Source organism: Scyliorhinus torazame, chromosome 4, assembly GCF_047496885.1.
Source record: "Scyliorhinus torazame isolate Kashiwa2021f chromosome 4, sScyTor2.1, whole genome shotgun sequence".
Classification (NCBI taxonomy): domain Eukaryota; kingdom Metazoa; phylum Chordata; class Chondrichthyes; order Carcharhiniformes; family Scyliorhinidae; genus Scyliorhinus; species Scyliorhinus torazame.
The window spans coordinates 294749740-294762362 of record NC_092710.1 but is presented as its reverse complement, the minus strand read 5'-3'; the positions used below and the strand labels follow the sequence as shown (position 1 = coordinate 294762362).

Sequence of the window (12623 nt, the reverse complement as noted above, 5' to 3'; positions counted from 1 at the left end):
ATCACCTATGTGACCTCCTCAAAAAACTCTAACAAGTTAGTGAGACATGACCTCCCCTGAAGGCCAGTTCTGAGGCGTTCAAGACAGGTGACCTACACAAAAAAATCTAGGTACGACCTCCACAAAGCCATCACAGACTAACGACAAGGACTCTCGTCGGTTCTTGCAACATAACGGGCTACAAAGCAATGCCGAGATGAATCTCCAGCAGCAGCGCACCCCTCCCCTATGAACTCAATGTATTCTATGCTCGTTTAGAGTAGGAAACCATCAAACCATTGTCAACTGCCCCAGCAGCGTCGGACACACCCATACCTACCGTCACATCTTCCAAAGTCAGATTGGCCTTCTTCAATGTGAACCCTCAGAGAGCAACAGGTCCCTGGCCATGCACACAGATGCTGCGCGGACCATCTGGATGTCTAAGATGTTCGCGGACATCTTCAACCTCTCCCTATTCCATTCCAAGGTGCCCACCTGCTTCAAGAAGACCACCAAGAAGAACCAGTAAACGTGCCTCAACGACTACCGTCTGGTGGCCCTGACATCTATAATTACGAAGTGCTTCGAGAGGTTGGTCATGAGACACATCAACCCCATACTCCCAGAATTCCTTGATCCACTAAAATTCGCATACTGCCAACCAGTCCAGGCAGACGCCATCTCCCTGGCCCTACACTCATCCCTGGAGCATCTCGCTGGCTCTACACTCATCCCTGGAGGATCTCGACAACAAGGACTCCTACAACAAGGACTCCAACATCAGGCTCTGCCTTCAACCCCATAATCCCAGCCAAGCTCATATCAAAACTCCAAAACCTAGGACTTTGCTCCTCCCTCTGCAACTGGATACTCAACTTCCTGACCATAGACCACAATCAAAAAGGAGAAACAACAACACCTCCTCAACCATCATACTGGTGCCAAAGAAGAACTAGGCAACGTGCCTCAATGACTACCATCCAGTGGCCCTGACATCAATCGTAATGAAGTGCTTCGAGAGGTTGGTCATAAAGCACATCAATGTCATACCCCCAGGATGCCTAGATCCACTGCAATTCACATACCGCCACAACTCGTCCATAGCAGACGCCATCTCTCTGGCCCTAAATTCATCCCGGGAGCATCTCGACAACAAGGACTCCTACATCAGACCCCTATTTATTGACGACAGCTCCACCTTCAACACCATAATCCCAGCCAAGCTCATATCAAAGCTCTAAAACCTAGGACTTGGCTCCCCACTCTGCAACGGATCCTCGATTTTCTGACCCACAGACCACAATCAGTAAGAATAAACAACAACACCTCCTCCACAATAGTCCTCAACACCAGTGCCCCGCAAGGCTGCGTACTTAGCCCCCTACTATACTCCCTATATACACACGACTGTGTGGCAAAATTTGGCTCCAATTTCATCTACAAGTTTGCTGACGATACGACCATAGTGAGTTCAATCTCGAACAACGACGAGTCAGAATACAGGAGGGAGATAGAGAACCTAGTGGAGTGGTGTAATGACAACAATCTATCCCTTAATGTCAGCAAAACTAAATTAAAGAGTTGGTCATTGACTTCAAGAAGAAAATTACTTAACATGCCCCTGTCTGCATAAACGGGGCCAAGGTGGAGATGGTTGACAGCTTCAAATTCCTAGATGTGCACATCACCAAAAATCTGTCCTGGTCCACCCATGTTGACGCTACCACCAAGAAAGCACAACAGCACCTTTACTTCCTCAGGAAACTAAGGAAATTCAGCATGTCCACACTGATTCTTACTATTTTTACAGATGCACTATAGAAAGCATCCTATCGGGCTGCATCACAGCCTGATATGGCAACTGCTCGGCCCAAGACCGCAAGAAACTTCAGAGAGTCGTGAACACCGCCCAGTCCATAACACGAATCTGTCTCCCCTCCATTGACTCTATCTACACTCCCGCTGCCTTGGGAAAGCGGGCAGCATAATCAAAGACCCCACCCACCCAGCTTACTCACTCTTCCAATTTCTTCCATCAGGCAGGAGAAAAAAAGTCTGAGAACGTGCATGAACAGATTCAAAAACAGCTTCTTCCCCGCTGTTACCAGACACCTAAACGACCCTTTTATGGACTGACCTGATTAATACTACACTCCTGTATGCTTCACTCGATGCCGGTGTCTATGTATTTACATTGTGTACCTTGTGTTGCCCTATTATGTATTTTCTTTTCTTTTCATGTACTAAATGATCTGTTTGAGCTGCTCACAGAAAAATACTTTTCACTGTACCTCGGTACTTGTGGCAATAAACAAATCCAGTCCAATCCAACAGTGTTCAAGGCTGAACACTTAGCCCCCTACTATACTCCCTATACACACACAACTGTGTGGCAAAATTCGGCTCCAATTCCATCTATAGGTTTTCTGATGACACGGCCGTAATGGGTCGGATCTCGAACAACGATGAGTCAGAGTACAGGAGGGGGATAGAGAACCTAGTGGAGTGGTGTAATGACAACAACCTATCCCTCAATGTCAGCAAAACTAAGGAGCTGGTCATTGACTTCAGGAAGCAAAGTATCGTACACACCCCTGTCTGCATCAATGGTGTCAAGGTGGAGATGGTTGACAGCTTCAGATTCCTAGGTATGTATATTTCCAACAATCTGTCCTGGTCCACCCACATCGACACTACAAACAAGAAAGCACAACGGCACCTATACGTCCTCAGGAAACTAAGGAAATTCGGCATGTCCACATTGACTCTTACCAATTTTTATAGATGCACCAGAGAAAGCATCCTATCTGGCTGCATCACAGCCTGGTATGGCAACTGCTCGGCCCTAGACTGTAAGAAACTATAGAGAGATGTGAATACAGCCTGTCCGTCACACGAAACCGCCTCCCATCCAATGTCTACACCTCCCGCTGTCTTGGGAAAGCGGGCAGCATAATCAAAGACCCCTCACATCTGGGTTAGTCTCTCTTCCAGCCTCTTCCATCGGGCATTCGGGTATATGGTGTACGGGCCGGAGAGTGGAGCTGAGTCCACAAAGATCAGCCATGATCTCATTAAATGGCGGAGCAGGCTCGAGGGTCCAGATGGCCTACTCCTGTTCCTAATTCTTATGTTCTTATGTTCTTATGATATTGCGCCAACCTGTGAAACCACTCTAAAGCCCATCTACACTATTCCCTTATCGTCCATATGTCTATCCAATGGCCATTTGAATGCCCATAGTGTTGGCGAGTCCACTACTGTTGCAGGCAGGGCATTCCACGCCCTTATTACTCTCTGAGTAAAGAACCTACCTCTGACTGAGAGGTATCTTATATCTATCTCCCCTCAATTAAAAGCTATGTCCCCTTGTGCTAGACATCACCATCCGAGGAAGAAGGCTCTCACTGTCCACCCTATCCAATCCTCTGATCATCTTGTATGCCTCAATTAAGTCACCTTTTAACCTTCTTCTCTCTGACGAAAACAGCCTCCAGTCCCTCAGCCTTTCCTCATAAGATCTTCCCTCCATACCAGGCAACATTCTGGTAAATCTCTTCTGCACCCTTTCCAATGCTTCCACATCCTTCCTATAATGTGGCGAACAGAATTGCACGCAATACTCCAAATGCGGCTGCACCAGAGTTTTGTACAGCTGCAACATGACCTCATGGCTCCGAAATTCAATCCCTCTACCAATAAAAGCTAACACACCGTACGCCTTCTTAACAACCCTCTCAACCTGGGTGGCAACTTTCAGGGATCTATGTACATGGACACCGAGATCTCTCTGCTCATCCACACTGCCAAGAATCTTACCATTAGCCCAGTTGTCTTCCTGTTATTCCTTCCAAAATGAATCACCTCACACTTTTCTGCATTAAACTCCATTTGCCACCTCTCAGTCTGAGAACAGGCACTAACAAGTTCAAAAACAGCTTCATCCCCGCTGTTACCAGGCCCCTGAATGACCCTCTTATGGACTGAACGGATCTCTCCACACATCTTCTCTACTGAGTAGTACTACACTCCGTATGCTTCACCCGATGAGGGTGTCTACAATTTACATTACATTTATATTTATCGTATGCCTGGTGTTTTTCATGTATGGAGCAGTCTGTCTGGACTGTACGCAGAACAATAATTTTCACTGTACCTTGGAACACATGACAATAAATCAAATCCAATCCACTTATTTTCTTACAATCAAAATACACAAGGGTACAGCAGGGCAGGCACAGAGAAAATCTGTATCCCTATCTACCAGATACCAACTGGAATAGCAAAATTGAATTTTAAAATGAAGTGCCACTTCAAACTGGCGAAAAATTAATATCCTCTAAATACGCTGAAAGTCAATTGCAAGGCATACATTATGATTTGATCAAGAGACCCCCTTCATAGCAAGACATTTGTTTCATAGAACACACACTGATTTCTGTGGGCTTTCACATAAGGTAAACAACAAAATATCATAAGACATCTCTCAATACTGTTCCAGCTCTGAAGAAGAGCCATTTGGCTCAAAACACATGCTGAGTTTTTTCTCGCACTTTCTACTTGTATCTCTCAATACTGGCTAACGTTCTTGCAGAAGTCTGCATCACGGCTTTCTGAATATGTATCAAATCAGCAAAAGAAGATTGCGGGGGCCATTCTCCAATATGGAGCCCAAGTGTTTGCGCTGTCGTGAACACCGTCGCGTTTCATGACGGAGCGAACCGGGCCTGGGTACGACCGATTCTGGCCCCCTATGGAGTGGTTCACGCCGCTCCAGCCTCCTTTCGCGGCACCAAATGGGCGCCGCACCAACCCGTGCATGCGCAGTTGAGCCGCGCCGACCCGCGCATGCGCGGGGGACTTCTTTAGCCCGCCGGCCCCGACCAACATGGCGTCGGTGTTCAGGGGCAGGCCGCGCCATAAAGTAGGCCTGGAGGGGGGGAGGGGGAAGAGGCCGGCGTGCCAATCGGTGGGCCCCGATCGCGGGCCAGACCCCATTGGAGGCCCTCCCCGGTGAAGGTGCCCCCCTCCCCTCCCCACAGGCCGCCCCCCGACCGTTCGCGCAGAGTTCCCGCCGGCAGTGACCAGCGGTGTACGGCGCCAGCGGGACTCTGTCGTATCGGCACGGTCGCTCGGCCCATCCGGGCCGGAGAATCGGCGGCCCCACCGATTCCAGCGGTCCGCGGCCGGCGCCGCACCTCGGAGAATCGCTCGCCAGCGTCGGGGCGTTGTGGCGCAGTTGCGGCGATTCTCCGGCCCGATGCGGGGCTCGGAGAATCGCCCCCTGTGTATTCTGCAGTGTTGGTTCACCAACTCAGAGAGGGAAGAAATACCTGTTTAATAAATGTACTTTGTTTTCATCAACACAACTAAAATTAGGACTGAATGAAGACCAGAGTTATCATTTGAACGAAAGGGATAAGATTAAAATCCAAATTAAAATACTTCCAGAAGTAAAACAACATGGGTTGGTGATGCACATTTGGAACAGATGCTGAAAATTGGAACAAATGATCCTTAGTTATTACAAAGCAGCTTGTTTATTATTTATCGAGGGCACTGAAGCCCTGCTACAAGATGCTGGTTTCCAAACACTAAGCACTTATATCTAAATTTCCTCTCTGATATTCTGTTGGAGGAATCACCCCATTTAGTTTAACCTGGCTATTATTTCTACTAAAATGCCAGAGAGAGTAATTGCAGACTAGAACTTCAAGCGTTCACTGATATCCCACTGCATAACTACAACCCAACATTTCATGTAATCTTGTGAAAAGTGAATACATTCTCAATTCTCAGAAATTCTCAGCTGTTTTGACACTGAGAGCATTCTTAAAGAAACTGACATTAAAATATGGAAAGCAAAATCCCCTGAAATGTTTACTTAACTTTTGAGACTAAATCTTAAATATCAACAACACTGGGAGACAAAAGACACAACTATAATGAGGATTAAGTTTATAAATAAAATAACACGTGTTCAACTAAAACTGCAATTAAAGTGAAATAAACTTCTGTGCGTCCAATGCAACCACTTATCCTCCAAGAGACAATAAAATAGAAGTGAATTTTGCAGAAAGACTGCCGTGCTCCAAAGGGGAAGCGAAGGGCTGGGATGTTATTAACAATAGTCAACCAACACATGCAACACAAGATGAAAGGAGCACACACGATGCAAGACAGAGGCTTTCTTTACCTTTCAACACAGAAACATGTTGGCGGCCCTCAACATCCACAGGGTAGTTCTTGATCTCAATGTCTTCCCCTTCTTTTAATTCTACCTTATCATAGCCATACCAGCCAAGGAGTTCGTTCATGGTGTTTTCTGCAAAATTCTGACGGAAAAGAATTAAATGTTGGTGCAAGCAATGAACAATCATTATGGTAGATGAGTGCATTAACAGAACCTCTCTCTCTCAAATCAGTTCACAAGATACTTTGACTCATCTCCTGCCCACTAAACTGATGGTAAGTCCAATGCAAAAGGTGGGTGTGTTCAAATCTCAAACTGACTGTCTCAGAGGTCTAAAAAACGTATCCGCTTGAAATGCAAGGGTTATTTTCATATTTTCTGTTTTAAAAGGTCATTATTTATAATTCAAACTTCAATGTCCTTCAGCAGCAATTACAATGGTAATGGGAGGAAAACAATTTATACTGCAAGAGAAGGAAGTGCTGATTGGGTGGCAATGGACTTTGATTGAGGGAGGCATTGCCATGGAGAATGCAGTATGGGACAGTTAACTACCCAGCATTTGAATCTGAACATTTGCCAGCCAGTGTTTCCAGCAATAAAACATCTCAATTTATTCGGCAACCGCCAGTATTTGCTGTGACTCCCTTCCTTCTCATGCATGATAAATTATTTTTCCAATGTTACGGTTGGCAATTTCTTCCGAGTTACCCCGATGAGTGCAAGATGAAAAGACTGACGAGAAGTTTATTCTAATGAATCTCTTGTTGGCGTCATGATATAAGTGTTGCCATGCTGACTGGTAAAGTAAAACGTGACTTCAATAAATATAAAACAAAAAAGGCATTAATATGGATAACGTTTTATTTGTTTTACTTTCTTCAAGTGCACTGATGTCACTTTTCAAAGCCAAGGCACATTTATTTAAAAATGTGAAAACACTTAGAAATGCAATATACATATTTTCAGATTTTACAAATCGGTTTGCAACATAAAGTAGATCTGTGAAAAGCTGTACGGCATTCTGAAAGCAGACCAGCACCGAAGAAAGAAAAACTTGCAACTACATAGCAGTTTATCACATCCTCAGGAATTGCAAAACCTCTTCAGAATCAACAAATTGCTTTGCAACCGTAGTTATTGATGTTTAAAAAAATGTATTTTATTACAAACATGTATCAAAACAGGTTACAGCGAATAAACACCCTGGGAAACATACTTCCCAACACTCAACTATAAAGTCTGTACAGATTTTTCCCCTTTTTCACCCACCCCACCCCCGCGACGAACAGCTCCTCAAACACGGTCACAAATATCCCCCACGTTTTCTCAAACACATCTGCAGAGCCCCTTAACTCATACTTTATCTTTTCTAACTACAGGAAGTCGTACAGGTCACCCAACCAAGCTGCTACCCCCGGTGGCGATGCCAACCGCCACTCCAGTTAAATTCGCCGCCGTGCAATCAGAGAGGCGAAGGCCATGACATCGGCCGTCCTCCTCTCCATGAGCTCCGGCTTCTCTGAAACCCCAAATATCGCCACCAAAGGGTCCAGGTCCACCTCCTCCTCCACTACCCAGGCTAAGACCGCGAATACTCCCGCCCAGAATCTTCCCAATTTTTCACAACCCCAAAACATGTGCGCGTGATTCGCTGGCCCCCACCCACACCTCTCACACTCATCTGCAGCCCCCTGAAAGAACCCACTCATTCTCGCCAGAGTCATTGGCACACTGTGCACCACTTTAAACTGTATCAGGCTCATCCTTGCACAAGAGGAGGTCCCGTTTACCCTATGTAGTAGTGCCTTTACTCCATACTCCCCAATTGATCTCCCCTCCCAACTCCGCTTCCCATTTCTCCTTGATCTTCACCACCCGCTCGCCTCCCTGCTCCCCCAGCCACTTGTATATATCCCCAATTCTTCCCTCCCCTTCCACATCTAAAAGCAGCAGTCGCTCCAGCAGGGTGTATCCCGGCAACCTAGGGAACCCCCTCCAGACCTTTCGCGCAAAGTCTGGAGATACTTGAACTCACTCCCCCTCGGCAGCTCTAACTGTAGTTATTAATATTTGTAACAAATATGGCAACCAATTTGCATACATCGGTGTTTGAGAATCAACAAGTCAGGTGAATGCCCAGTTAACTTGTATTAGCCAAGGAAGGAGTCCTGGCCAGGTCACTGGGAGAACAATATATTCTACTCATCTATGTAGCACGAGAAACAGGCCAACCATTTTAATTTTTTTAAAAGCTAAATCATATATGGATGTGTAACTACCTGTTTAAAAATCTTGGGTCTTAATATTTATATTTGTCTAAACATGTGAAATGCTTAATCCCAATGAGCTCAAAGATTTTAGAAACCAATAATTTCTCTTCCTCACCAGACTCTAACTCCACCAAACCCGAGCCTCCCCCCACCGAAGATTCACCAGTAATTTTATTGTGAGCACAGAGTAAACAAAGATAAAAATACTCCTACTGTGCATGTGTGTCACAGCCACTGTATAACGTTTCTTAAAAATTAAAAATGATGAAACATTACGTGAAAGCAAGTATCAATATTTTTGTGTGGGGCACATTTTCATCTACATTACAGGAACAGAATATTTTTCCAGCTTGTGTGCATGCGTCGGGAATTCTGCAGCCAAACACAGCAGCTTGTTCCCATTGTCTCTATGGAGTTCTGGCAGTTAACATGAAAACAGGCAAGAGATCCAACTAAATTAACTTTTTGAGATGAATTTGCCTGTGTGGAAACAGGCACTAAGCCACAGCATTCTTATACCAAAACATCCTCAGGCACCAGCTAATAGAAAAGGTGTGAGGTTTTTCTGATACTTCATTTCACCCCGTACATATCGAAAAAGGTGTTGGATTAATACCTTTTTAAAAAATAAATTTAGAGTACCCAATTCATTTTTTCCAATTAAAGGCCAATTTACATGACCAATCCACCTACTCTGCACATCTTTGGGTTGTGGAAGCGATACCCACGTAAACACCGGGAGAATGTGCAAATTCCACACGGACAGTGACCCAGAGCCGGGATCGAACCTGGGACCTCGGCGCCGTGAGGCAGCAATGCTAACCATTGCGTCACAGTGCTGCCCAGATTAATACTTAATCCAAGTGTTTACGACAGCACCACAAGTAGAAATATAATGGACTGCAAGTTGTGTTTTCAGCAATAAACTAACTCACTTTATTCAGCAGCTGCCAGTATTTGCTGTGACAGATTATTTATTCAGTGCAGTACAAAGGAGGGGTGAAAACGCAAACTAACCTAGCGTTGGTGAGTTTATTTGAACGTCTCTTAATTGCTCTTCCAAATATCTAATCCACTGTGGCAGTTGTCAATTATTTCTATTTCAGAATACATAGCCGAATGGTTTTTTTTTATCTGAGGAAGCAATTACCTACAAAATGTTTGGATGCCTCTCCCTCTCAACCCAAAGTCATATTTCAATTGGCCTCAATCATGAGGGGGAACCACACCTCAGAATTTCACCCTGGCAAACTACAACGGTACTATTGCTTAAAGGTGACAAAAATGCACCTAAATGCATCGTAAGAATTGGGCTCAGAGACACATGGTGCAATATTAGTGACAAGCAGGTTAGTGACTTGGAATGAAATAACTGTTTATGATTTTAGCAAAGCTCTGCAGCTCTCACTAAAGGAGCCGGTAGAGGAATTGCAGATACCACAGTGTCTGATTTCATTGCTATATTACATTGCATTATATTGATTTCATCATTACAATAAAAGGTATGGATAAAGTAGATGTGGAGTGGATGCTTCTTCTACAATAATAATAATAAATGATATTATATTCTTATTATATTATTTGTGGACTTCCATGACAGCAAAACTGGCGCCGCACCTGGACTGATTCTGCTACTGTTGAGGGGCTAGCACCGGTGCCACATGGAACACAATGAGAAATGGTGCCGGATTCGATATTGACACTCAGAATGCTGACAAGTGGCAGCCGCATATACAATTCACTCACCACACACACCATCGCAGCCAACAAGATGGGAGCAAGGAGACAGGCCCCAAGAGTCACTGACGCTGAACTTGAGACCCTCCCGAACACCCTGGAGGAGAGGCAGGCCACCCTATACCCCGACCCGGGAAGGTGGCTGCCAGCTGCCGGCATTCGGCACAGGTGGCAAAAACCGTCAGCACCATGAGTAACACCATCCGGACTGGCCAGCAGTGCCATAAAAAAACTGCACGACCACCTCAGGGTGGCCGGGTGAGTAGGCGGTACTGTGCCGCAGCAACCCCGTTCCACACACCCGTTACCCCAAGCACCCCCTCCATCCCATATGGCGTCCGAACGCCCACCCTGAACCACATGCTGGCACCCATACCGACCGCCGTTTAGCACATGGCTCAATAGCTGACTTTTAAAGCGACCAAGGCAGGCCAGCAGCACGGTTCAATTCCCGTACCAGCCTCCCCGAACAGGCGCCGGAATGTGGCGACGAGGGGCTTTTCACAGTAACTTCATTTGAAGACCACTTGTGACAACAAGTGATTTTCATTTCATTTCATTTTTCAATTCATGTCTGGGTGCACTGGCCACTGAAGCCGCCATCTGCTGGGCTGCATGCAGACTGTCTAACACTGTGCATTTTCTGCTACCCCAACACCCCCCAGGAGAAGGCTGCCCATAACTGCAAGGAGTGGGAGAAGACTGGAGGGGTCCGACAGACCTGTGGCCCCTCACTGCGGCACCAGAGCAGCAGGCCATGGATGTGGTCGGCAGGCCCGAGGAAAAGTTAATTGCCGGGGTGGAGAGCGGCCTCGGGCGAGGAAGTGAGACCCTGCTGAGTTGCGGTTCCCCTTGACACATATGTCAACCCCCTCCCCCCAGCACCACCCTCACCCTTACACCACCCCCACATCACCCCAACCGCCCTGACCCCATACTAGCCTCACACCCCCCACCACCCTCATACCAGCCACACACCCCCACTACCCCTCGGCCCGCAGTCTAATCATGCATCTTGTCTTGTGACTTGCAGGATTTGCTGGTGATGGGGTGGGTCCTTCTGGAGTCCCTGCCCCCAGTCACAGCCAGAGCCAGTCCAGGGTGCCGAGCAGCAACGTGGATACCGACACGTAAGGGACCCATTTAGCCGAGACCCAAGATACCCCAGAGATCGAGTCCGATGATGACACCGATTTCCCGTCACAGCTGTCTCCAACAGCCCCCACCATCCCAGAGACACTCACTTCAGTTGGGCACTTCAGTGAAGAGGCTCCTGGGACACTATCTGGTGCTCAATACACAAATACTTCAGGTGGAGGTAGGAACTCCCGAGGGGCCAGACAGTCGGAGGACAGGCTGATCCCAAGGATTAGCTGCCATCCAGACAGGTTTCAGCCTTCTGGAACGGACAGTCCCACCGATCGTGGAGATACAGTCGCAGAGCCAGGGACTATATGAGGGGTTGCCGGTGAGCATCCAGCACCTGTAGGTGGAGAACTCCAACCACATGCAGGAGCAGGAGGGTGCCAGCCATGCGTGCCACCCAGGCCAACACAACACGGGTGGCATCCTTGGTGGTGGCCTTGGGGCAAATGTATCGGCCATAGGTCAGCATGCCCCTGGCCAGTACCCCCCTTAGTCTGTGAACATGGGGGCAATCAGAGCATCCCGTGCATGTTGGCCCTGGTGCACACATTGTGTGGCCTCCCGTGCCAGCCTTCTCCCCATCCTCACCCTCCCTGCATCCTCTTCGTCGGAGGCCTGCCGTTCATTCTCCATGATCTGCATCTGATGGTCACAGTTTGTGCAGATAAGCCTGTCATCCGTAGGTGCTCAGAGCGATCACCCCCTGGACACACGGCATTATCGGCAATGGCAGCGAACCCCGCTGCCTGGGCATCTTGGTGGGCTCGGTCCACATTGAAATAGATGTATTGTGCTGACTGGGCATATGAGGCCTCCGTGATGGTGCAAATACACCTGTGCACCTAGTTCTGTGAGACCCTGGAAGGACCCCGTTGCATAGAAGTTCAGGGCGACCGGCACCTTGACGGCAGTCAGGAGCGTGAGTCCTCCCCCATTTCCCCGTGGTGCCAAGTGCAGCATGATCTGGCAGCTATGTCGCACTGTCCCCCGGCTCAGCCAGAGTCTTCGACGGCATGCCCGGTCCGGCAGCTCCTCGAATGACAGGTGCTGCTGTTACACGTGAGTCCTCATGCGGTGCCTCCTTTACACCTCCTCGGCCTATTGGGCAGCCGTAAATCCATCCATGGCGGCTGGCACTGCAGATTGCCCCCAAATGGCCTTCTATGACTCGTCGGTGCCCAACACCGTGAGTCTCTGGCCCTGGCACCCATCCCTGCTGCTGCCAGGGGAACCATCGGCTGCCGCTGCCCATGCCAGTGGTACACTCTGCACCCCCCATCTGGCGCCCCCCT

The 12623-nt window shown here is 47.7% G+C and overlaps 1 protein-coding gene across 11 annotated transcripts in view; it reads right to left on the bottom strand.

Annotated features, from left to right (window-relative positions):
* Positions 1–12623, bottom strand: part of sobpa (sine oculis binding protein homolog (Drosophila) a) — a 624481-nt gene that overhangs the window by 508932 nt on the left and 102926 nt on the right. For 10 of the 11 annotated variants that reach the window (XM_072499947.1, XM_072499948.1, XM_072499941.1 and 7 more), the window contains exon 2: positions 6179–6317. The exons of the other annotated variant lie outside the window; for it this stretch is intronic. In XM_072499947.1, the coding sequence (XP_072356048.1) occupies positions 6179–6299 (121 nt within the window). In that variant the 5' untranslated portion in view covers positions 6300–6317. The remainder of the gene's footprint in view (positions 1–6178; positions 6318–12623) is intronic. 11 annotated transcript variants of the gene reach the window in all.